Source organism: Tyto alba, unplaced genomic scaffold (genome assembly GCF_018691265.1).
Source record: "Tyto alba isolate M040663 unplaced genomic scaffold, T.alba_DEE_v4.0 Super-Scaffold_7, whole genome shotgun sequence".
NCBI lineage: Eukaryota > Metazoa > Chordata > Aves > Strigiformes > Tytonidae > Tyto > Tyto alba.
Genome location: NW_024881328.1, coordinates 1,851,239 through 1,878,073, shown reverse-complemented (window position 1 = coordinate 1,878,073; position 26,835 = coordinate 1,851,239). Strand labels below are relative to the sequence as shown.

General features: G+C 42.0%; 1 protein-coding gene across 6 annotated transcripts in view; it reads left to right on the top strand.

Moving 5' to 3' along the window:
* The first annotated feature begins 12,077 nt into the window (after nucleotides 1-12,077).
* GALNT13 (polypeptide N-acetylgalactosaminyltransferase 13) overlaps nucleotides 12,078-26,835 on the top strand; it is a 143,082-nt gene continuing 128,324 nt past the window's right edge. For all 6 annotated transcript variants that reach the window (XR_004407744.2, XM_032997347.2, XM_032997352.2 and 3 more), the window contains exon 1: nucleotides 12,078-12,227. Coding sequence is in view for 5 of the 6 variants with exons in the window: in XM_032997347.2 (XP_032853238.1) it covers nucleotides 12,086-12,227 (142 nt within the window). In the remaining variant the exon portion in view is untranslated. The remainder of the gene's footprint in view (nucleotides 12,228-26,835) is intronic.

Sequence of the window (26,835 nt, the reverse complement as noted above, 5' to 3'; positions counted from 1 at the left end):
CTCGTTCCCCCCTTTCCCAGCGCCGGGCTGGCGCTGCTGGGATTTTGCTGAGCCGCTCCCGTTCCTTTCGACTGAGTGTAAACAGTCAAACCCCAGTGTAAATGGGGCTTGGCACAGCTGGTTTTGAAGCTAGGGTTTTCCTTCAGAATGCTGCGAAGTTGCAGGATGCCAGCTGTTTTCCCAAGGACTGGGTAAAAGCTTCTTTCGAGCTACCAGAAAATAAAGTTTAATTTACCGTTTTTGATAAGAAATGTTAGCAGTCTGAAACAGTAAAGAAAAAAAAAATAACTGCTAGAGCTGACATTTTTTCCTCTTTGTTGTAAAATGAAAACAGCCTAAATATTTATTTGGGTGCTCCTGGGTGGCTGGAAATAGAGGAAAGGAACAACGAGAGATAGAGACGTACTCAGAATTATGCAGAGGAAAGCAAGAGGCAGAGATTATTTTGACTGGTCAATGGCTACTGGACTGTGAGGAAAGAAATGAGGCCTTAAAGCTCGTTTTGTTTTTCAAGTAGTCTTTTTTTATTTTTCCTCAGCTGTGCCCTTGGTTGATAGCCCATCTGCTTACCGGTGATCTTGATTGTTCTGTGTTCAGTGGTAAAAATCATGCGAAGGTGCTAAAGCTAATGAGGACGGTTAAAAAAAAACTGGTATAACTTGAAAAGTGGTACTTTATCTTCTGATATTTTTTTAGCTAGACCTGTTTCTAGAAATGCTTTAGGATTTTTTAGATATAAAAAGTGGTTTTGGATGGCATTAAACTGAGAGCATGTAATACGGCATAAATTTGGATCCCCCTGGGGTTAGCTTTTTGAAGTTTAGAAGTGATTTCTTCACTGAAGCGGAGTGCTGAGAAACAGAGCATATGCTGTATGCGTGTGCTGTGTCCTCCCCTCTTTGTGCTCATACACGAGTGATCGGTGTTTGCGAGTTCCCGAAGATGAGTGTGCGCGATCAGGAGATGCTGATGCTGGTAGAACAGGGTGGAGAGGCAGACTCACAGTCTCCTCTCTGACTGCGGATGAGCTTTAAGAAAATACGAGTGTAAACAACTGTGCCTTTCAGGCACAAATGAAGACTGAAGGAGAGGAGGTAAGCCTACGTAGTTCTGGGATTTATGTCTGTTAACATCTGCCTCCCACCTGCCCCAGAAAAAGGAATGATCCTTCCTGAACGTTCACGAAGGAGAGGTGACGTATCTGTTTCCACCATCTGTACCCCTAAGAACCCTCTTCATAGGGGAGAATAAGTTGGAAAAACATTCCTTGTCAGCCATAGCAAAAGCTCAAGACCGGTTTATATTTGGGAATGTGCAGAATTGGGTTGAGTTACTTTCCTTGTAATGTGAAGTGCAGTTGTTCTGGGTTGAGGCCAAGTACAGCGGAGAGCTACCTAACCCCACTGTCCGATGACAGAAGGATTAAGGCAGAAGAAGAAAAGCAGAATCTCTTGCAAATAAGAAGCTGGGAAATCTTACCGTGCTTTTCTATGTAAGACACAATTTTAGTGGGGTTTGTGCATTAGCAGGTGAATTCAAGAGAACAATTTCCCTGAAAATATGTGAGAATTAAGTTCCATTTGTCTGCACATCACTTCTGTGGATCTAGGAAAATACAGTTTGGTGGGGTTTCCTTTTTTTTTTTTTTTTTTTTTTTTAATCCAATAGAGGCAGAGCTGTGTACGTTTAACAAACCTGCTTTCTTCAAAAATGTTGAGATGAGTGGGGAAAGAAAAAAAGGATTGGACAGTGCATATTCCAATTCTGTGATGATCAGTTTTAAGTTAGAGTAAGTATGATGTGACAACTTATTGCTTGTCAAAAATGGCTTTTGGTATTGACAAGCTTTGCTTTTTCCACGGCTGTTCTTCCATTAGATTGGAAGAAGTGAGGGAGTTCTGGTCTCCCAGCACTTTAAAGCAGTTCCTTTGGCCTTAGGATGTAGAAAAAAGACTCAACAGGTCCTTCTCTTCACAAAATAGGTGAACTACCTGTTCTCCATGGGTGAGGGTACCTCCTCCCAGCTTGTGGGAGCAGGAGTGCCTTACGGTTGCTGTTTGCTTGACTGATTTTCAGGTTCAAGTCGATGACTAATGCTGAGTGCTGTGCTCCGGCTCTTCTGCACTAGTACTGCATGGTGCTGAGCGTGGGTTTGTGCCGTGGCCTTGACCTGTACACCTGCATCGAGTAGCTTACTACCCTCTGAGGTGATGCAGAGCAAGAAGTGGCTCTTACAAACAGGACTCAGGTAGGAGACTGTCTTACAGAAGGCAGTGGCTAGTTCTTTGGTGACGTTCTGGTTCCAGCAGTTTGAAGTTTGGGGTTTGCAGTAGTATCTTTGTCCCTTTGGTCAGCGGGCTTGCTGCAATGTGGGTGTTGAATTATTTTTTTGGTGTGAGGTTAACGTTGATAACGAGTACATCTGGGCAGCTGGTCCTGCGTCTCTGGGGGATGCGTGGTGTCCACGCTGGCAAGCCACACGTTTGGCAAAGGTTTGTGGTGAAATCCTCAGGTCCGCGTGGCAACAGCTGCTTGGGCTGTGTTTTCCCTCAGATACTTGTCCTGTAGTTTTTCCCCCTGATCGTTGTGTCCGCTGCCTGCCTTGCTCCAGCGTTTTCTTCTTGTTTGAATTGCTGGGAGACTGGTCCTGGGTCGTATCTGTCAAGTCATCAATACCACTCAAGTACTTGTTACTTTTTAATTTCACTGGTATGTGGGAGAGCACCCACCATCTGAAAACAGGATAAATATAGTCAGGTTAGTCTGCTAATTAGCTGTGACAAGGTCATGCAGCAGCTTACAGGGCGGGTACCTGCCTCTGGCTTGGTCAGTGTAGGTTAGAGAGAGGGGAGATGCCAGGTCTGACTGTTGAGGGGAGGAAAAACCTGTGAAGTCGGTGACCAAAGTCCTTGGATTTGTTTATATCTGTTCCGAGATGGGCTGCGCTTTGGGGGAGGGATGTGGAAAAAGGAATGAGAGGGCTTTGCATCTCTTCTGTGAGCGTGGATTCTACTGTTGAGGGCTGAGTGTGAGCTTGTGCCGTGGCCTTGACCTGTACTCCTATATCCAGTAGCTTATTACCCTTTTAGTTAGTTTGGAACATAGATTAGAACACCTGGGATTGTCTTCTGGTATCTGGATTATGCCCATATTCTTTTGGAGTGTTTTTTATTTTAAGTTGGCTTTACATTTTTTTGTGCTTTGTGCCAACACATTGGTAGAAACAGCTCGGTTTAGTACAAGATTAGTTTCTGAAGACATGGACTTCAAAGGAGGGAGTAAACCCAGGTAAATTCTTCACAAATTTGACATCATTTTCAAGCTAAGTGGCTTACAGTGAGGTGGCTCTGAACACAAAAGCTTTTTTTTTGTCTGAATGTTGGGGATGTGGTGCTTTGAGGTATCGATTCTGGGCGAAACTGGTGCTAGTCATTGCCTGACTCTGGTCTGAACAAAGCAGCGCAAAATAAAGGGTAGGCTTTTATTACACAGAAGTTTGGTTAGATGAATTAATAAGTCTTTTCCACTTTAATTTCTGAGTCACGGAAATGCATTTTAAAATGAAGAATAGGTCTATTGTTAAATGCCAAGCAGCCTATTTCAGGAAAGGAGAGAGGGGGAGAAACTTACCACACAAAACAGTGGATAGTTCTAACTAGAGATACCTGATTTTTTTGTTCCCCCCCCTTTTTTTTTTTTTCTCTTCTTACTAAATGTGAAGGAGCTTCCTGTATTGATCTTGAAGATTGATAGTTCCAGCATTATAAGTTCTTCAGATAGCTATACATGAATTAATAAACTGCTTATGGTATTAAATGACGATTCATGTTTTTTGGTTAGATCAATCTAGTCATAAAACTTTTGTAGGCAAATTATATTTTAAAAGTACTTATTTTAAAATTAAGGTATGCCTTAGAAAGATAGGGTTGCAAACCTCAATAGTTCTTAATGGAAGCTTGCCTCTTCAGTTTTTTAATAATTGCTCTTGTAGCAACTCTGTTAAATTTAATTTATAATGCAATGAAGCACATTTTACCTAGAGCTTAAGCAGTGGACTTTAGCGAGTTAGATTGTATTCCATGGTACCATGGTGCTAGTATGCAGGGATGCTGTTATGTTTTAATAGAGTTTTGTCAGTTCACGCTGGCTAATTGCCATTTGGTGCAGTACTGCCTGCATTGGACCCGGCTTCTGCAGCAGAGATTGACAAAAAGTAACAATGCCAAATCTTTCTGTGACTGGCACTTAAATATTGTTATTGTCTGTTTTATACTCCCGGCAGCTGCAGTGAATCGCAGGAAAGCTACGAGGAACAGTTGCATTCATCCTTTGATTTATTAGAAGTGAAGGCTGGAAATCTTAGGTTTCAGATGAGCTGCACTCTGGTCTGCCTTCTTTTAGGTGTGAAAAAGACATTTGCGATAGCTCTCACTTCTGCTTGGGAATTTCTTCCAGCAAACTTCTTTCTGATTACTCTTCAGCTGACCTCTTCCCCATCTTTTGAAAAAGTCTGTTTGGAGTGGCTGTGACGGAGCAGATGTGCACTACCCATCAGGTCTGAAAGGTTGAAACACAAGTCTGCTGGAGGGCTTTATGGATGCTTTCACTACTGAGTTGCATTCATTTTATTTATTTATTTATTTATTTTAAATTAAGCATTCTGCTACTGTCACGAGCTCAGCGTTCATTAATATGTGCATCACTTGAGTGTCAGATATTGCGTTATAACAAGGGTTTGTCAACAACAGTAATATTTGAATTGACTGCTTCATAAAATGATCTGGTATTCTCATATACAATACTCTTGTGGTCAATAGCATAACAGTATCTATGGCCATCCTAAGGTTTCTATTTCTTTGCATTTAGCCTAAATACTTTCAAGTGGGGATGAGAGAAGCACTTGAAAGGCTGTGAATTGAGATGCTTGCTAACATACCGAGATGTCAAACAGGATAAATTTCAGTGCTGACTGAGGTGTTAAGTTGCATACATTAAAAGAATGGTCTACATGACAAATAACAGATTCACTGGTAAATGCAGCCTGCCCCAGTTAAATAAGGAAAAGGCAGGAAATTACCACTGGAGTCATAACAGGAATGTAACTCTGTCCACTTACTTGTCTTTCTAATGTGCCTGCTGTCTGAGGGCCGTGTCCAGCAACGGACATGGACCCCGAAAGGTCAACCAAGGCAGCTTTTTCCCCCTCGCCCCTGCCAATAGCATATTTTTTTTTTCCCTTCATACTGTTAGTTTAGAGGGGTGAGGAGGAGGAGGACTTCTGCTTGTACTTTAGTGCCATGCAGAGGTATTGGGGGAATGGTCTCTGTGGAAATGTATAGCTGTACACGGTGACGATTGATAAAACCTATGCTATAAAACTCCAGTACAAACAACAGATTATGAGGAATAGTCATTTTTGATTCTGCTTTTCAGCTGTGAAGCCCTGTGCCCGTGGCGTGTGCTGCTCAGCGGCTGTAAGGACCGTGGTGCCGCTGGGAAAGCCGGTACTGCCGTGGCGTATTTGCTGGCTCTCCTGTTCCCCTGTTGCTCTCCTCATCCTGCCCCTTAAAGCTCCTACAGCAAAACTCATCGACGTGTGTGCTGCCCCGGAGGCAGAAGCAGCCCTCCTTTTCCTTCTCCTGCGAGATGAGCTTCGGGGTGCCGGTGGGATCCCCCGGTGCACCCCGCTGGCCGAGTCCCCTTCCCCTCCCCGCGCTCTGGAAAGCCAGGCTGGTCTCCTGAGTTGGAGGTGTTGCTGCGGGGAAGCTGGGAGCTCAGGGGGGGCTTTTGGCAGCTCCTGGTACCCAGGGGAGCAGCTCCCCCCCCCCCCGTTGCCAGGCAACCACTGGCTGATGCTGCGCCGCAGCACTGTTGTGGATGTATGCAGATGTGGCCACATCTGGCAAAGGAAGGGGCAGTGTTCCTCCTCACGTCCTGGGCACATTCCTATAATACACGGTAGATTAAGCTGCATTTTTATCAGGCCCTAGCTCCTGTAGGCACTTCATTAAGCTTTTACGGCTAACATTAAGATCAATATTGACTTGAAAAATGACGCGCAGCTCTCTTTTAGATTTCATTCCGTCAGAAACTGACTGTTTTGTTTTGAAAAATACCTTCATAATAGTAACTTGCAGTTTGTGTCTCTTCTCATCCGAGCATCTAGACATCATTAGCCAGTTTCGGTCTTCCCAGGAGTACAGATGGCAAACACAAGTTCCTTTGCACAGGTTGCAGCCTTGTGGGGTTGGGAGATTAGATTGAGGTCAGAGTGGGTTTGATATTCATTTGCAAGACGTAATCACGGTCCTGGGGTGTAGGTGGGCTCTGGAACTCTGGGTGCTTCTGTATTAAATCAGTAAAAGTGTGGAGTCATAAATTGGGCAAATCTGTTTTTCTTTTGAAGAACTTTTGTAAACAGTTTGTTTCTGTCTCACTATGGATCAGGACTCTTCATTCACCTTGAGCCTTAAGAGTGGCAACAGAGTAGGGGGCCATTCAGGGGTGTGCTTGTCCTGATTTACAGCAACTGGCCATTTGTGAATGTGTGGAGAGAAAATTCTATTTTCTGAATATAGTTTTTTGCATGTAGGGCTTGAAGCGCTGCTGTGTTGGACTTCCTCTTACCCGTACTCCTGTGTCGCTGCAATTCATGTCTCTTAAGTCCGCAGCAGAGCCTGAAATTGCCACAAGCCTCACTAATAAAGTGTGAAGACAAAAAGCAGTTGGAGGAAACCATCGGCCTGTGAAACAGGTGGACGCTTCTCGAAGGAGCTTGGGTCAAGATGATAAGCAGGCATGTTACAAAAAGCCATTTACAGTGCCTCGAAAAGGTGTTACTCTCGTTAGAAGCTTTCAGTTAACACCTTAAATGAAATTATGTGCAGCATATTTGTAGTTTTAATACTTCTAGTCAATTAAGTCAAGAGATGATGATGATGCTTATCACTTTACAGACCATTCTTTCCCTTGGGCAGCTTCCATCCTTCTCCTTTTCTCTCTGGTGTAAGTTTTGATGCGTGTTCCCGGGGCCAGGCTGGAGCTGACTCCTGCGGGGTGGACGCTGATCCTGCTGGAGCATGTTGGAGGGGGGGGATGGCTTCAAGGGATCCAGGGAGGTGAGACCGAGGGGCTGGTCCCCTTTCTGATAGGAAAATACTGGCTGGAGAATCGGGGCTTTTGTTGAATTGATGTGCTAACGTGAGCTACATGTCAAACTTCGCAGGGTGTGACTGCGGGAACATCACCAGGGAAGCAAAATTGGTGAATGCTTTTCAAAGTCTTGGCCTCAGTCTGTGCTCCTGTTGTTTCTACAGACAGGATAATATTTTTATCTCCCGGAGATATGGTGAAAGTGAATTAAAAGCTTTTGAGGCAACTGGACAGAGTAGTGATGAATGCCGTGGCTCTGAGCCCCTGAGAAAATTAAATATTGTTCATTCTGTGCATGGCTTGGCTGGTATGAAATAAAGGGGGCATGGGGCCTTGTGGTGAGTTACAAGAAGAAATACTGAGCAATTGCTTCGTTTTACCAAACCTGATCTGCTGTGTGCACTCAGTGAAAGTGGGCTCTGCAGAGAGGTTTTTTTTTTTTTAGTACACGAGAAAGGAAAGTCAAGGTTTTGCAGCTATCTTTAATTCTGCCAGTTTTTCAGAGCTTGGATTTGCAACCTCCATAACATTCTCTTACCACAGCATTTTATTGTGGCAGTTTTAGGAAAGGCTGGCGGTGCAGATGATTTCTAAATTTGCATACTGTTTTCTATTATAAAACCCTGTTTTATTGCTTATAACACTGCCAAACTGCAGGATTTTGGGGCAGGAATTTCCCTCGCTTTGTTGCTGCTAGATACTGGTTTTAAATTAACTTTATTTTTAGAAGTGGTAGCTCAGAACCGCAGCATATTTACCTTCCTCCTCTTCCTGCAAACCTTTTTACTCTAGATTTTGGTAACCTCCCCCCCAAAAAAAAACCCCAAACAAAAAAAACCCCAACAACAAAAACCAAACCCAAGCAAAACAAAAACCAAAAACAAAACATACTTTTCTTTGAGAAGCTTCATCTCTTCTGAGGTCTGGAGGAGGCACTTTTGGTTATAAGAACTACTGAGGTGGCCAGAGATGGTGTTTGTGGTGAGAGGTTCCTTCTGCTGGTGTCCCGTGTGCCAGCAGTGCCAGTCTTGCTCCAGGACTGGGGAAGGAGCCCGTTTATTTGAGCGTGGGCAGGAGGGAAAAGTCTGAGCTGAGCAGAAGAGCCCTGGAGAGAAACAGGTATTCGGAGGCAGAGAATCAGCTCCTCAAAAAAGGAGGCTGGGGGGAGGTGGGTGGAGAAGGGCGCTGAGGATGGGTGGTGGAAATAGCTGGGTAAGGAACTATTAAAAGCTGGTGAGGGGCTTTGGGAAGTGAGGAATGCAGCGAGATGAGACCTGCTTTTCTTCCCGTTGCGCTGGTGGCACTGGGGTGCCTTGGTGGCAAGGCTGGGCGGGCAGCGGGGCTGCGTGCCCAGGGGAAGAGGCGGGCGAGCAGGCGGTAACGCACGCGTGCTTTGGGAGCGACCTGACGCTCCCCGTCCGGCTCGTGGGGTTGCAGGACGGGGGGTTTTATTTGTTTTCTTTTCTTTTTTTTTTGATTACCTGAACTTATAATGGTTCTGTTAGGTAGTGCTGATGTTTCCCCTGTGTGACCGGAGCTGAGCCGTGCTCGCATCCCCGAGTGGCTGGTGCTCCAGGCGTGGGGTGAGCAGGTCAGCCCTGCTCTGCCTGGGAGGAAGGTGGAGAAAATGTTTAGTGTAATTCTTACTGTAGCCACAATTCTTTGCTTAAGTTCTTTTTTTACTGCTAAGAAATCTTGGGGAGGCAGCCGAAGGCTTTTAGTTTTGTTTGGGTTTTAGGTTAGTGGCCATTGTATCTAGTTCCTGGTTTAAACATTTGTATCTGAGTTCTTTTTTTCAAAAGACATATTAATTAAATTATCGCTTGAGGAATTGTAATATGAAGCATTTTGGGGGACTGAAAAGCATTCAAAGTCCACGTGTGTATTGACAGAAACGTGGAGATTTTGGCAGAAAATCTGCCAAGATTGGTGTGAGGTGGTCTGGATCATGACTGAAATGTGTTGTGGGTTTTCGTTTTTTGGTGTGGTTGTTTTTTTTTTTTTTTTATTTTTTTATTTTTCTTCTGTATTTTGTATTTCCTCAAATGGGAGGAAGAGAACCTTACTCCAATGTGCCTAGCCCTAGCTTTATACATATATCTATATATTTTAAAATTTCCAATACTTGCTGAAAAATGCTATCTTGGCTAGTCAAAATGATTGTGAAATTTTTGTGCAAATGTGAGGGAAGGGGGGAAAAAAGGGAGAGAGGAGATACTTCCATCTTGAAACAGGCCTAGGTTTAAAAAAAAAAAATCCAAATGATAAACTTTGATTTTTATTAATATTGAAAATTGTTCTGTCTGAAACTGTTTTCTTCAAATTCAACTCAAGCACTTGATTGAAGAAAAAGATCCATTAGCCTATCTTGGTGATTTACGAGTACTCATTTGGCATCCTTTTGCTTATTTTATTTGTTTCTCTAAACCTTAATTGCAATCCCAGCTAATTGGAGGATTGTTTGTGGTGGGGCCAGGTGGAGCCCCGGGGGGGGGTTTGGGGCACGTGTGGGGGCAGTGGAAAGGGAGCAGCGCCCAACCCAGTTACAGGTGGGACGTGGTTCTGGTTTGCCCTGGTCTGGGAGGGCTGAGCTGGGGCCCTGCCCGGGGCTGGGGCAGGGCAGGTGGCTCTCGAAGATGATGATGATGCAGAAAACAAGTGATTCCTCCTCAACCCTTCGATCTTAATTCCTCATCCCACGTGGATGAAACGCAGTGTTCCAGCAGGTACCTCCCCGGAGCGAGTGCTGCGCTTACCTGGGACTACCCCGAAGCAGCTGGGCTTTACAGGACTAAAGCGGGTTTTATTTTTATTTAGGGAAGGGGAGGAATATTGGGTGGAGATGTTTAACTGCTCTTCAAAAGCCTGCCATTGTTGCTGCTAACTTCATCGCAGCCTGTTGCACCCCTGAAATCTGCCCAGCTAGCTAACGCATCGCAGCCGACTGCAGTGGTTTCTGTCCAGGCTGTTTGTTTAAAAACTGCACAGCGTTGGGAATAGAAGCTTTTTTTTTTTTTCTTTTTTTTTCTCCAGTCGCTCATCGGCGACAGCTACGCTTCTGAGGTTTACTCGCTTCTATCAAAACAGGAGCCGACGAAGAAAAAAATTCTTCTATGTTATTAAGATCTTGGGGAGGAAGTGCCTTTGTATCTCAGCTGGTGCTGAACAAATAACTATTCTACTCAACACTACAAAAGCCAATTACAGCCGCCATGGTGACAGAGACTGTGTGGGGAGGGTTAACACTTCAGCTGGTTTCTCCTTTTCTAATAAAGATCTCTGTTAATTTGTTTTTTTTTTTTTTTCCTTTGTGATTTTTCTTCCTATAATTAAACTGTTCCTGTTGACTAGCATGAAAATGAATTGTGCTAACCTGAAACACGTATTCCTGAGCCCTTGAAATTTTAAATCAGCTGGCTGTGAATCACTTCAGCAAGAAAAAGAGCTATTAGTTGTGTTTATATTTAAGACAGATGGAAAACTTTGTTAATGATTACATAGTAAAATAGCACTTGGAGAATAATTTGAAGAGCTGTGTTTAAGTCATGCCATCTTCCAGCTCGTTGATTCAAATGAACTATAATTAAAATGCAATCTAAATTTCTGATATTTTGGAACTATTTCAAATGAACATGACCTGTTACAGAAGCTCCCTCAGCGCTGTTTTTCACCTGGTGTGCGACTCGTTAAACAAGAGTAGGAACCGGCCCAGTTGCGTGAATCTCGTCTCCCTGCGCGCGTTGGTGTGACGGTGTGCGGCTTGGAGAGCGCTCTGGCAGGGACAGAAATCCATTTTATTAGAAAGTAATGCTGCAGGGTGAGGTAGTGTGGCAAGAGTGCGACGATGTGTAAAGAAAGCCAGGCCAGGAGGGAGTTAAATCTGGAAAATTACCAGTTGTGATACTGGTGGATTGAAAAGCTGGGGGTTTTGAGAGCCAGGATAGAAAAGTGTTACGTATAAAATTACGTCTAATTAAGGTAGGTTGGTTTAAAATACAGACAAAACTTAGGAGAGCTTCTTTTTTAATTCTAAGAAACTTCTTTATGTTCTAGAAAAAACGGGTAAGGACCTTCTTCTGTTTGTTTTCTTTTATAGGCACTTGGGAAGTTATCCAGCAGTTCAGTGCTGAGAGAGCGCTTTGGGAGCATGGCCGAAGCAGAACTCCCAGTCTTGACACGGAATGCAGCTTCTAATGGCAAGTGTAAAGGTTTAAATTGTCCTCTAACTTACAAATCTGTGTTGAGGGTAGATACGGGGCCCTTGCACTTAGCTTTTGGTGGCCAAACTCATGGTTACAGGCAGGAGCCTGAATAAGTGGGTGAGCGATTGCAGCGTTCTTTTGCAAGGCATCTTCGGTGGTGGTCAGAATTCTTCTGCAAGATAAAAATTAATTGGCTTTTGGTGTTCAGAGGCCGTATTTAAAATGGCACGATAAACACGTTATTTGGGGAAGATGAAAGTTTCAGTTTTCTCCTTTGTGTTAATATGGCTAATAGTCAATAAAACGACGACTGTCATCTAGAGCTGTTAGCACTGCTTTGTTTGTCTTTTTGTGTATTCTTTATTAAAATTTGCTACGCTGCGTGAAAGGTGTCTCTATTTTGCACGTGTTTCGAAATGAAGGCAAGCCCCATAGGCTGTCCGTGACACGTGCCCGTCAGCATGGTTGGTATTTGTAGAAGGATGGTTGAAAACAGAAAGTACCTGCATATATGGAGAGAAACAGATACTTTAAACATCTCCACGCTGCACTTTTCTATATGTTTTTCAGTTCAAGCTGTGTGCACTTGGCTAATTCAAACTTTCTGTATTTCTTTACTTGCAGTGGGATGCTTGCCTTTGCTTCCATGTTGGATTCTAACTGTGGGAGTTTGAGACATCTCAGCAACTGCTGTCTTTCCTCAGCTTTTGAGCCAGAAACCGAGTAAAGCAATGAGGAGATTTGTTTACTGCAAGGTGGTTCTGGCCACTTCTCTCATGTGGGTGCTTGTGGACGTCTTTTTACTTTTATACTTTAGCGAATGTAATAAATGTGATGACAAGAAAGAGAGGTCTCTGCTGCCTGCTCTGAGGGGTAAGTGCCAAGTCTAAGCTATCTTTGAAGGTCATAGATTTTTTTTTTTTTAAAGTATTTTGGCCTCCTATATGTTTCTCTATACTTTCTAAATTATTTTTCCATTTCAAACAGACAAAATACCAGGATCTGAAGTACTTTGTTTCTATAGTGCTTTAGTGGTTTCTAAATTAGTTTCCGTTATCTTAGTGTTTGACCTTTGCCAGAATGAAGCCTGAGCCTTGTGTGTTTTCTTCAGCAAAACTAATATAAAATGTCTCCGATAAGTGGAAGAGAAAATTGAAGTAAACATATTAACAACCCTTTTTGTCGGAAGTCACTTGACCTACAAGAGAATTGGTGCTCTCTGATTATTTTTATTTGTGAAAGATACTTACTTGCAAGCTTGTTTTTAAACTCTTAACTGGCTGAAACAATAGTTTTAAAAGATACTTCGGTTCCCTCTACTGTGTGAGAACATTAGGATCAAGTCTGGAAGGCAGCTGGAACAGATTATTGTCTCACTCCAGATACTTTTAGCAATGTAATTTACTCCGGGGGAGTTTGTGAAGACTGAACCTTGACAGAACCAACAAGTTTTGGGGTTTGTAATAGCTGATTTCCAGGGCAGTCATTCCCAGGCCAGGTGGTGTGCTCCTGTGCAGCCAAGAGATGCGGGTACTCGTGGCTTAGTTCTTGAAGTGAACTTGGCAGTGACCCGTAGAAGCTGGGACGCTGTCTCCCGGATGCCATTAAGACACTAAATCTGTGGGAGATTCACCAGAAAAAGAAGGAAGAGAAATCTATGAAATATTGGGGTGGGCTTTTCCTTGGGAATGAACATCCTATTCTTAAGGAGTTTAGGCTCAGCATATGGAAGAAGGAAGAGACGTTGAATCCCTGATAGGATCAGAGCAAGATTAATTGGAACTAGTGCAGCTGCTCTTGTAACGTGGTAACTGTTGACAACAGACAAAAATTGGGTCTAATGCTGTTCCTCTCTTTATAAATACGTATGTAAGTTCAACTACTGAACCTCAGTTTTGTCCGCAGGATAAATCATTGTCATCCCTTTAAAATCACTTCGGGGTTATGGTTCAGTTGAGTTTATAACTTTTGCAATAATTTGAAATGAAAATACCATTCAGTGATGGGTTTGTCACATGGCAGTCCTTACTCAGAATGTATTTGGAAGACTTCACTTTGACCTTCCAATCACATAACTAACTACATGGTATTAAAAATAAAAGAAAAAAAGTTATTTTTCCAAATGAAAAGGATATTGCTTGTCAGGTTTTTTTCTGTGTAATTGAATTACTGTAGTTTTAAACAAATATTAGGCAAGAATCTGTCACAGCATGAATAAAACTACCCGTTTTACCTATACTGTCAGCTGCAGAGGAGTAATCATAGATTGTTTTTGAAGTATCCATTGGAATTTTCTCAAAATTGATTACATTTTGTGAAATGTCTTTAATTGGTTGGGTTTTTTTTTTGCTGTGTAATTGGATAATTTGTAAAGAAAAAATACTATTAGAGTGATAGATTTAATTTGAACAGTAACAACTTTTAAGTTCCTCTAGGCTAAAAAAATAAGGCATAAATACATGTCCCTGCCACCACCACTCAAATTTAAATGAAAATGTCTGGAACTTGCAAAAGTATAAATTCACCTTTTTGACAAGTGGTTTTTGTCCTCATGACACTATGTGATCCTTGACATTTATTTTGAAATAGTTTGTTGCCTTTGACTTCTCGAAATGACTTTTTTACATTCCACTTGCTGAGTTCTGTGCGCTCTGCCTGCTATAAAGAGGTGAAGTTTCTGCACAGAAATTCTAAAAGCAACACTTCTTGTTCTTGGTTTTGAGAAACAAGTTATATTGAATCTATAACATTATTTCCACTTTAAAGCCTGGTTAAAAAAAAAAAAAAAATTGGGTCTGTTACTGTAATACACATATTCTGTGTGATCCCAGAAGAATATTTGATTACTATACTTTTTATACGATTATGAAAGCGTAGGTAATGTTTGGGGACGCTAGGACGGTTTTATTGGAAACTGATTGCATGTCTTTTTTTGGAGATTACTGAAATTCTAGAAGGCTTCTGTCACAGAGGAACAAAATGAGAAAAGGCAGAGTTAATCTACTTTATTGTTAAGTTTTTGATTGGTTGTTTAAAAGGAGAGAGGAAAAAAAAAAAAGCCAATACTTTAGAACTTAAAAACATGGCCTTCACTGATACCTCTACTCTGCTTGGTGACATACGGACTTAAATTGCAACAATTCCAGTAAACAAGAATCACTGAGCATTCGCATTTAAAAGGTTTTTGGGTTTAGGAAAAGATTGTTTAGTAGATGAGGGCTGTTAGTTGACTGAAAAATGACTCACATAAATAATTGTAAGAAACCCACTGTTTCTCCTTGGCAGTTATAACTGAAGGTTTGGTAACTTCGTATGTAGTTTGTGGGGTTTTGGTTTAGTGTATCTACAGGCTTGAAATACTCTACAGACTATTCCAAATATGTGTATCTGTTCTTGAATGAAATTTATATTCCAGTCCACTAAATTCAAAGCTAACTTGTCCTACTCTTGGGTTTTTCCAATGTCCTAAATATTTGTTGTTATACTAGATAGCCATATGTATTGCAACGTCATTATGCATATTTGAAAATAGAAAAAAACCCAGAGTAATTTTTAACTTTGTTTTGCAAAATGTCTTCGTTTATTTCTGCCGAAACTTTGTGTCTTCTGGTGGAGTAATTCGAAATGTTTTTTAAACTTCTGTAGCTTCCAGTGCAGCAGACAACTAAAACCTCTTTGCAGTAAGTGCCATGAGCTATTACGATGGAAATGCAGTGTAGTGCTGCTTTTTTGCTGTAAAGTACCTGCATGGGTACCGTTACCTTTGTCTTATTAATAGTGTATTTGTCAGCCTCTGAATACCTCTAATTGAGAATGCAGATTATCTGTAAACGTAAAAAGCAACATAATTACAGTATTTCCACAAGGATATTAAAAAAGACGCAACAAGAATCAATATACTAATAGAAATTTAAATTAGGCAGGGTAATCCAGTATTTGAAGTCACGTAATCCCCCGCCCTTGTCATTAGTTAGAGAGGAAGGATTCTGCTGACGTCGAATGGTGTGTTTAGAGGTGAGAGGGGGGGAAACTTCTTGTGCCTTTTTCAGTCGGAATTACTGCATTCTAAATGATTCATAAAGACAACTTCACGGTGGCTGTTGAGCTGTGAGCAGTGACAGTCCATAGACTGGAACAGCTGTCGGAAATCCCCCTCTGATGTCTGGCTGCACATCTCTAAGTGCACAAGTGACACATATAAAAGCTGAGCGTTACAAAAATGAGCTGGGTTAGTGGTGTTGCTGAACAACCTGCAAGTGTTACCCTAATCAGCCCCGAGTTGGCTTTCGGTCAAGTCATCTTTACTTGCCTCTGGCTTTGTGACATTATTGAAAGAACCAACATTTAGTTCTGAAACTTGCTTCTTCCTCTGGAAGAAAATGACTGTTGGACAGCCTTCCAGCAGCCTGTGTTTAGCAGTGGCATATGCCGAAACTGTGAAAATATCCTATCAGTAGGTCAGCAGATCTGCTTCCCCTTAGTGTAGGGTTGAGTTATGTCACTGCTGCTTTCTCCGAACGTTTTAGTGTAGGTGTTTGAACATGCCTTGGGGTGCCTAATGCAGTGTTGTTTGGGCAACACTGTCTGATAAATCTTGCGGCGGTGACGAAGGAATAAGTTCCCAGGATGTGCATCAGACTACGGGGAAGCTCTTTCAAGAGCAATCAATAACACAGAAACAGGATTGCAGCCCCTTTCCATTCCCGGAGGCTCCTTGCATCTTACAGCAAGCTGCCCAAAAGCATCAAGATTTCCCTGGGAACTCAGGTTTTACCTTAAATTTCAGGAGGTTTAGAGTAGGTCTGACCATGCCTAAACCATTTCGGAAGAGCTAGGAGAGATCTAGGTTTTATGGAGAGCGTCACATTAAGTAGAAGCTGGGTCTGGCTTCTCCCCAAATGGAAATAAAATGCGTATTGTGGTGGGAAAGGAGGCAGGGCAGCACTTAGCAGTGCTCCTGCTAGGAGAGAGCAGTCTGGGGAGGCGGTCCTTCTCTCTTTTTCCTCCTCTCTGTGGGGCCCTTCCCGCAAAAGCAGGAGCCAAAGCTGATTTACGGATTGAAAACATCAAGAGCCAAGGTGCACCAGTCAGCACTTTGCTTAGACAGGGCTTTGGAGGGAGGGAACAAGTTGGCGAGTCTAAAATAAGCCAGACGTGCAGAGCGTGTGCACGAGACCGGAGGGGCATGGCGCTGAGTAAATTGACGGGGGAGGCACAGCGTAGCCATCGCTTAATTTCTGAAGTTTGTGAGAATTCACAACGTAGGGCACTGCCTCTTGAAGGACCCTTACCGCAACCTGAGCCGGCGGTGGACTCAGCACCACCGGGGAGAAAATAGTGCTCGGTGTTTCGGATATGCTGACTCGTCTTGGGCTCCCGGTGCAGTATGTATTCCTTCTTTGACTTCCAGCTAAGAATGGTGCAACTCGGTCATGTTCAGTGCTAGTATTACTTGAAAATGTCGTCATTATTTCTCAAGGACAGGCCTGGTCCTTCCAGAAAAGCTGGCTCTCAAGGTCTGTCGGTGTGGCACTGTATCAAGGGAAGTCTTTTTTTGTGCACAAACTAGAAGTCGGTTTACTCGGCACAGTATGCTTACAATGAAGGAAATGTTTAAACTATACTGGAACACTATTAAATTCCAAGCTGTGAGATTGAAAGGAATCTTGCAAAGAAGTTACGGTACCTAAAAGCTGAAGCCATGTTCCTTTTATTTAAAAAATGGCTCGAGCTTTCCCTTTACTGCTTCTATTGTCTTCTAGCAACTCATGATTGTAAATACTTTCTTACTAACTCTGAAAGTTTTGTTTTCTGAACACACAAATGAAGTGCTTTTGAAAAAATATTCAGTGTGTAATCCTAAAAAGCTAAGAAGGGGTTTACGTCTTGAAACAAATCCGCAGCTGGTGTGTATTACTGCAGCTAGAGGTATTGGCCTACATATATATCGTAATAAAGCTGGCTGCCACCAAAGATGTCATAACGTCTCTAATAAGATGGTCTAAGCACTGCAAGGCCAGCACTTTTTTTTGGGGGGGAAAAAAAAACCAGGGGTGTGTGTGCAGGTGACTGGTGAGGGTGTCCCAGCAGAGGTGTCTGTCCCAGACCTTCCTCCTCTGCGGTCTCCTGTCGTGGGGATGGGGGTTACTGTCCCATAGGCTGCACCTGTAGCAGCAAAGCTACCGCCTGTTTCTAAGCCGAGGCAACTTGTCAGCCTGGCATTTTATCAATTAAGCTTTATTTGAATTTTCTACTAATTAGGGTGATGGTGAATGCCTCCGAGACCTCTGTTTCACGGTTACTCCTTGCTGGGAGCCCGGTGAAGGGCACTGTCCCCCGGGGTCAGGAGCTGGGACAGGGCCAGACGCTCCCCGGCCGGGTAGGGGGTGTTGGCGGAGCCCTTGGTGTCAGGGCTCCGGCTTCTCTGGTTAAAGATGCCCCTGGGAGGAGGGGGGAACAGGACTCGGAGGAAGAAGACCTCCTCCTCTTTTGATCTGTTTGGCCACTCGTGCGGATTTCCATCTGTAACCTCCGTCCGTGATCTCAGATACTCTTAGAGCATCCTGTTGTCTCCCCAAGTCTCTGTCGTGCCAGGAGGGAGTTTGGTTTATTGTGCCTGGTGCAGCAGTTGGGAGAAGGAGGGTCTTAATTCATCTCTAGGCATCTTGTCGGGAAGAACATGCCCTGGAGTCAAAAGAGGGGGTTTTGTGCATATGTTTTGGTGGCTCTCCTTCATTCATGGTTCAGGAGTTCGAAATGGGAAAAGGACTTCACTTCAGAAAACCCTCTAATCTTTAATTTCAAATTCAAATATGTTAAATAAATTTGGTGGTTTCTGTTTGGGAAGCTGTTTTTGAAGGAAGTTGCTGCTGGTCGTTTAAAATCCAGATTAAGAGTAAAATATGTAGTGAGCTTGGGGGAAGTAAAATACTGCTCTCTGAGTAATGAAATGGGGAGCGTGTGCTGTGATTGAAACAGTAATTGTAAAGGAAGTGTGATTAATTAAAATGAGTGCATATGAGTAATGAGATGAAATTGTAATTTGAGCGCTTGTCTTCGCAATGTGAATAATGCTTTTAATGCAGCTTGTAATGTCAATGTATGTTTTAGATTTTCAGGAAGTGGTGACATCTTTAATGTTATTTTGGTGTCCAATGCTGTTATGCAGATTTTTCTTTCTGTGTTGTTAACTGTGTTCTCAAGTGCTACAAAAAGGATCCATCATGCAATCAGCAGAAATTATTAAAATGCTATTTTGAAGAAAACTCAATATAAGAGGAAGGTTCATTTATTCAGATCCTGTCATGCGTTTATGTATTAAAGAGAAAAGGTCTGTGTTATGATCATATAAAGCAAGTGAATGAAACATTTGGATGCTGTAATAAAAGTTTGGGGTTATGGCCAAGTTTAGAAAATAAGGCATTCATTTTGGTAGTTTCCATAGTAACATGTTTATCTGTCAGATAACTGTATGCATTGGACTGTCTGCAATAACAATAGTAGCAAATATTTTTAATAGCATAGCATAAAGATTTAATAGATGGATGGATGAGTATGTACATTGCACTGAAATCTTGTCACAAATTTGTTGACAAATAAAATTTAAAGTGCTCATTTGGATATTGTGGCAACACATTAAGTTTATTTATAGATCTTCATCACACAGTTCAGGAAAAAAGCTTTTCTGAAGCTTGAGGGAAAACTAGCATAGCAGACTTCTTTTTCTGATTGCAAACTTTAAAAAAAATGATAAATGGAGGCTGTCTTGCTGAGAGATGTGGTGCTCGCTGGTTTGAATGTACAAGCTTCAGCCAGAAAATGTCATGTTTCTAGCACACTGTGGACTCCCATCCGAGGACGAATTGACAGATATTTCTTACAGTAGCGATATTGTTCCACAGCTTCCCATTAACTTTTTTTTTTTTTTTTCTTATTGGTTAGGTATTTTAAATACTAGACATCAGAAAAATGACCGCTAAGCTGTTTTGACAGAATGAAGGGCTCGTTTGTTGTGGAATGGCTCTTGGTAAATAAGTATCTTCGAAACTATGATTTGTGTCTCCTGGAAATGGTGTTTGTCATCCTGCTCCGTGTGTGCTGAATGGTGCATACATAGTCCCTCGCTGGGGGTATTGCGAGGAGCAAGTGAAAATGTTGACAGGCACTATATAACCTTTTCCTTCCTTTAAAGAAGGGGGGGGGGGGAAAAAAAAAAAAACGAAGCCCAGCAAGTATCTCTCAGTAATTTCTGACCCCCTGAAAAACAAATAACCGGCCCCGTGGTCTGGAATCCCTCATTTTTCCACACCTCGACCAGCGGAACTTTGAGTGCCGCCCAGCTCTGGGGGTCGAGGTGGGCGATTGCCCAGCGGGCTCCGCGCCATCCACGTCGGTGGTGCTGGCTGCAGCACCGGGGGCTGGTTGTGCTTCCCACCCCTGCTGCTCTCAGGGAAGAGGGAACACGTGTTTCTTGGTGCCCTAACCAGGAAACAGCTCCAGCTTCCGGCACCGAGAAGCGCGTGGACTCCTCCTCGAGGGATCCAGTTCGAAAAAACAAAACCACAAAATCCAGAAGAGAAAACACCATCGCCATCATCTCCCCTCAAGCAAAACATGGGGTGGTTTGATTAAATTGTACATGATTATCCTGACATACAGAAAATGTTGATTATTACGCACGGTAGTTTGCCATAAATGTAGAGTAGGAAGGGGAGGACGTTCTCCCAAGTCTCTGAGTTCCCATGGAAATCTGAGTGCACAAAGTATCATTTTCACTTTTTTTTTTTTTCTCTTTTGGTGTTGCTTTCCTGATTATTTTTGTATGGATAGGCTTATCTCAAGGTTTATTGTTGAAAGTATTTAGCCGAAGAAAGAGTGAATGAAAAAAAAATCTGAAGAATGATGTAAGAGTGAGCGTGTACAGTATGTATATACGCACAGTATGTATACGTATCACACACTACACGCAATCACATGGATGGACTTACAAGGTACACATGCTCAAGCCAAAAGTCTGCCCTCTCACTCATCCTTCCTTCTCTCTTGCCCAGTGAGAGGTTCTGTATGATCGGAATGGCTTATGATTTTTTTTTTTTTCCATTGTTTTTTATACTGCCTACAAATTTAGTGTAACAACTGAAAATCTGGCAAGGGGAAAAAAATGTCGTTGCTTATGTATGCCATGTTTTGAAATATTGATAGTAGTTCTGTGGTTAAAATGAGGAAGAATCTATCATACCTTTCCAAATAATAGGAAAATCTGTCAATCAAAGGTTGGTAGGAATGAACAATATTACCTATATTATATTTTGCTGACATTCACAATACCTTCCTTATCTTCAGCATTTCTCTATCTAAACAAGTGTTGTGTTAGGCCCTTCTTCACATAACAGCATGAAAATTTTAGAGATGCTATTGGGGAAAACTTTTTGACTTATTTATAAGCGTGTAGCATACCATGCTTGTTCTCGTAAGTAGGTACAATTTAAAAATTCAGGTTTGCTGTATGAAAATGTGTTTCAGCATTTTTGTACATCACACGGTCCTGCTGTAGTATGTCAACGGTGTCCAGGCTTCTGAGCTCAACTGCGACGGGAGTTTCAGGGCACAGTATCCAGGGGAATTGTTCAGCGCACTCTTAGCTTGTTGACAGTAAACACAGAAATATTGGAAGATGTCAGAAGTACTTTCCATCTGTAGTAGCTGACAGAATAATGACATGGTAGTGACAAAATTGCGATTATGTTCTGCCTTGCTGCCAAAAGTCGGATAGCTCTAGTGCAGTGTGGGGTAGGACTGCATTTTAAAGCCTTATAGAAACTTGCAGTTGTCAGTCCCTGGATTATTTGTTGAAATGTGATTGTTTTGGTTTTTTTTCCTATGCGGTAAGGGTTTTATAATGATTCGTTTTAGCTTTGTGGTGGATGTTCGGGAAGTAAATTGTTGGTGTGAAAAGCTTGCGTGGGTCTATCCGGTATCCTAAAGGTATGAATAAAATATTGTTAACTTTACATAAGATCTGAAGTGTTAAGGGAGAAGGGTAAAAACCGTTGGGTTTTTTGGCTTGTTTATTTTTTTCCTCTTGAATATTCCACATTGTTTTGAAGTGCAAAACTTGTGACACATTGACAGTATTATCCCTGGTGCCCAAGTACTATTCCAGCTGTCCTCCTAAAGCCTGCGTAGGATTTTCTGGGTGGCAGGGGCCCTGGCTGTAAGAGGACTGCCCCAGCTCATCCGACCTTTGTTAGCAGGTACCATTTATTAGGCTGTACTGTTAATTATTCCTTTAAATTGATCTTGCCGTTCAGAAGCGTCTTCAGTTAAGCTTTCCATGGTTTTGTTTCATTGCTTCAGCTTGGCACCAGGCACGTTTGTCAAGGCAGAGCTCATGAATGAAATGTAGCCATGGAGAGGTCTCGCTGGTTGGGGCTGCCTATATTTAATAAATTTCTGTATTTTTCCAGTAACAGCTTAAATTTTTATGTCTAATAGTGCAAGAGAGAAACAGTTTTCATGTAAATGGTGACATGTAAATTTGCTTTCCTTGATAGATTGATCAATACTAGTGGTTTTAGTGATGTAGGCATTATATAAAATCTTAAGTACAAAACCAGGAAGCTGTAAAAAGTTGAAATACTTAAAGGGCAGCGATCTTACTGTAAGCTGAATGTGGAGATAGGCAGGCAAATGTATTGTCCTTTCTAGAAAGAGGTACTTTGGGCTTGACAGTTTTTGAGGCAGCCAGTTCGGAGTGATGAGTGGCTGAGGATGCTGGTGACTCCACGGCGCACACAGGTGCGCGTCTGCGGTACAGGGGTGGTTTGATGTTGCACGATAACTGATGCTTTTCTCAACAACAGTTACTCGGATAGCAAGATATGTGAATTGTTTGGCTTCTTTCTTCTGCCTTACAATACAGTCCTCTAGCCGTGTTGAGAAACCTCAAGTCATTCTCACGAGGATTAACAGAAACCCAGAGTTTTAGATCTACTTTCTTTTGGCGATGGCAGAATATACTTTCCAGCTGCTTTGAAGGTTTTTACATTTTTGGTTTTATTTTTTATGTTTAACAGAGGAATCATAAGATTTCTGGCAGTTCTTCCCGGGCACTACCTTTTCTTTTTGCAGAATACCTATTGCCATTTAGACCTACTTGCTTGCAAAATTTGTTGACAATCGATACCTCAGGAGAAAATAGGTGTATGAAAACCTCATGTACTTCTATCATCAGAAGCTTTTATAGTGGATATTGTCTAAAAATGAGGACTCCTATCTTGTTATTGATGCCACACTTCCAGACTGTGAATGAAACCTCATTGATTTCAGGAAAGCTCTACAAATAGTCTCAGTGCACACAAGTCTGTTTGCAAGAATCGAACTGTAAAAATGCGAAGCTCAGGCTGCCATCAGCCTTTCTTAATACAGATTTAAATAATCTTTAAATCGTTGCACAAATCACACGGTATATTTGAATCTCCTCCGTACTGTTTGAAACTTCAGCACAGCAGAGTAGTTGTTCACCTGGAATGAGTTCTGTGTAGGAAATACAACACAACACCGGAGGAATCGGAATTACTGAGCAGGCGTACAGAATCGTAAGCGGTACCTCAAGTGAGGTCGCCGTATGCTGCAACTTTTCTATTTTGCAAAGGAAAAGTGGGGTTTCTGGTAGCTTTAAGCCATCATTTTTGACTGCTGGTTTCTTTTATTTTTCCTGAAGCAGAATGATGGGAATTCAGGGGAAACTTTTGAAATAAATAGCGATTGGGTTTACTACTAAGAAGTACTTTAAAATCGTGTTTGTCAGTATTAGTGTGGTCTGGAATTTGAATAATGATTCGAAATCATGACACCTGTTGTAAAGCCGTGATTGTTTATATATCTGAGTGCCATCCTTTGAGACTTCTTAAAGTAGATGTCACGCACAGTATTTGTGAATGCTGCAGTGAAAGTTTTTAGCTACAGACACTCTCTGGGGCCTTGATTGCCAAATCTGACAAGCTAAAGTTGAGCATTTATTTGCATAATAAAGACTGAAGAATCAGAGTGAAATTCATTCCAATGTCATCCTTCTTGTCCTTGGGATTCTACTCTGTGTTCAAACAAACAAATAGAAACCAAAGCGGGTTCTTTACTGTCGAGTTGCCATGCAGAAAAATGAGTTTCTGTAAGTGAGATTAACCATACCATCTGGTATTTTGTGCCCTTGGTGATACGCCAGCTACGAGTGGCAGAAAGGTGTCATTTACCTTCAGCGTTTGGCTAAAAAGGGTTTATTGTTGAATGAAAAAGGAACTAGGAAGCATTTGAAGGATGAGTTGTATGGCACGGTACAATAGTGAGTCAGAGGGAATTTCTGCATCAAAGCGGTATGACTTCTGGCACCTCCATACTGAGTTTCATTCTAATTTAGCTAACGGCTTTTCTGAGGCTAAACAGCAAAATAAAATGTACAAAAGACCAGTTCATTATTTTTTTTCAAATGGTTTAAAAATGATCTGCAAATGTGCAGAATTTTGTTTTTCACGGATTGATACACATTCACCTAGAACTGTTAATGCAAATACTCAAAACCTCCCAGTTCATACCTTATAGAAAACGTGCAAATACACTTTAAAATTTGTGGATTTCTTTTTTTTTTTTTTTTTTCCTTTTAAAAAGTAAGTAGAGTGCATTACCAGTATGTTGCACCCTGCTTTCAGTATTCTTCTCTAACTGTGAAGATTGATGTTCTTCCCCATTTCACCCTGCCTGGTTGGGGGATCGGTGTGGGTGGAACCCGCGGTCGTGTCACGCATGCTCAGAGGAGCTGCTGCCCGTAATTAGATCTCACGTATTGGGCTCTTTCCTAATTGTCTGTCTTCATTTACCTGAAACTTTTTTCATGATAAATATTGGCTGGATTTAATTCAAGGATAACATAGTCCTATAATTCTATGTGGAAATTAATCTTTTTGCATTGTATTGTATGACTTCAGTGTTCGGGCTCTATTAAAGTTGGAAGTAAACTGGAAGCATTTAAATCCTGAATCGCTCAATTTTCTGCCCCTATAGCGCTGAGTGTAGCTGCCCAACATTTCCTTTCTTTCTCTTCCCTCTTAAAAGTTGGTTTTTGGCAAGAAATTAATGCTGGGAGTTCATGCCAGCCTTGGGCTTGCTTGCACCTTGCTGGCAGGATGGAATCCTGGGGTCAGGATGCCCGGTATTAGCTGTGCCAGAAACAGCCCTGTCCTCCCTCAAGCCACCATTAATTACATGCTTCATAGCTGATCTACGTGAAAAAAAAAAAAAAAAAAAAATTAAAATAATCCGTAGTAGTGCTTCCACGTGGACGGAGGCAGATATGGCTGTGGACTCTGCCTTCCATCAAGAGAAGGTAGTATGCACCTTAAAGTTTACAAAAATTTGACCAGCGAAGCAGCCTTTTAGGATAAATGACAATATAAAGTTGGTAGGTAAGTCTAGTAGTCTTAAATCTGCGAATTAAGAAATATAATTCCATTCTAGGTAAAGCTTTGTTTATAGGCTTATAGGAATAAGCAGCATGCTGATCTCCAAGTCACAACTTTTTCCCCTTTTTAGTAAGGTTTTGTCAGTCAATGCCAGTGTTTTCAATTTCCTTACACAGAAAGCTAGCACTGTGTTAATGGAATTAGTGTGTCGTGTGCATTTGCGAAGCGAAGGGGGAGGCTTCTGCAGTGTTTGACACCTCTCTTCCACGAGAGGCAGGAATTTATAGAAAGCCATCCATGTGCTGCCTGAAACTGGTGGAATTATTCCTGTAAAAAATTTGCCTTCGCGTTTCAGTGGTTTCCTCTTCTGTGCTTTGCACAGCTTGCTCTTAAATGTTAGATAATTTTAAATCTAATCATCTGGAGAATATTTTTATACGCAGAATGCCTACTTGTACAATTTGACTACAGTGCTAGCAGACACCAAAAAAACCCCTGGAAAATATTATTTTATATTAATTTAAACAGTACCTCGTCAAATTATGTTGTGAAACTGCAGTGGTCAGCAGCACGTTTCGATATCCTGTGCTGAAGGAATATACTTGCTACAGTAGGTTACAGAATATTTGAAAGTCTAAAAGACTAGTGTATAGTTCAAGGGTGTTTCTTTTGTAAAGGAACATTCTGTTTTCGGCAATGTAAAGTTACATTTATGCTTAGCTTCTGTTTTCTCCTATTCAAACTGAATCTCTGACTTGCTTTGGCCTTGGGCAGTGATTAAACAGTTGAAAACCTGTGTTGGGGTCTCATTTTTTTTGTAACTTACTTCAAGTTCTTGTTGACAAATATTTGCCAAGCACAGTGTGAGACAGGTTTGTGCAGAGAACTTGTCTTTGGGCCTTCAGTTTAAAAACTAAGTTGGATTTTTTCAGATGTAGATAAAACTGTATACAGAGAACTGTTGCTAGGTCAGTGTTTTGAGCTTAGTAGGGTTTGGGGTCTTTTTGTTTTCGTGAGCCCATTTGAACAGGAGTGCAATGTGTTGGGGTGTGTTGTGTTTTGTTTTTTTCCTGTTACAAACCAAAGTAGATTAGATCTTTAATGCATTTTTGTTGGAATTTCACTTCTTTTTGTAAGTGCGTTGTATTGTAGTGTGTTTTTTAATTATTTTAGCTAGGCACTTAAAACATTTAGACGTGAGCACGTGTACAGTTTGTATAAAAACTACAGTAGCACAAAGGCTGCATCAGATTAATATTTTGTTGCGTTCTTTTTTAATACACCAGAAGTAATGAAAAAACTTGATTATTTTTTTCCCTCTTTCCCAGTTTTAGGCAAAATAAATCACTTCTGTACGGTGTTTCTAGCTCGTTTAAGTTTCCTATGGGAAATGGCAGATGTAGGCCTATTCCACAGAATGCTTATTATGAAACACACGAGCTGCACCATTTGGGAGTACTGTGCCGTTATCACGCAGAGAGTTCTTCATGAATCAGTCCTTTAAAATCCAGAATCCCCCTTAGGACAAAATGGAATTAGCTGGGATACAAAGATCCTCTTGTGTGCAGGACACCGCGTTAATTTGCACAAGCTTGTAATGGGGGAGTGCAGTCTTAAATTGCTTCGCTCGTGTTCTTTCCTGGATTATTTTATCCTGCTTTTCTCCGGTAGATTCAACTCATTTCATTAGCGTACCGAGTCATGCCTTGCATAAAATAAGCAAAAATACCTGTCCACTAGTGTCGGCCAACGCTGGGGAGTGCCGTGGCCCTCCTGCTCTGCCGGGATAATTTAGAGCCGGCGTTATTACACTCAATTTGCCTCGAGTCGTTGCGCGAGGGCTCAGGCGAGAGGAGCTGGCTCCCGCGGTAATTCATCGGTAGGCGCTGTGGGGCGGGAGGACGGGGCGTGCACGGGGCGTGCGAGCTGCTGGTTGCTTCCCCCACGTACTTCCCGAGGGGGCAGGGAGTCGGAGGGAAACCTCATAACGTTATTTAGGAGTGGGCGAGGTTTTACTCTGGGTGCAT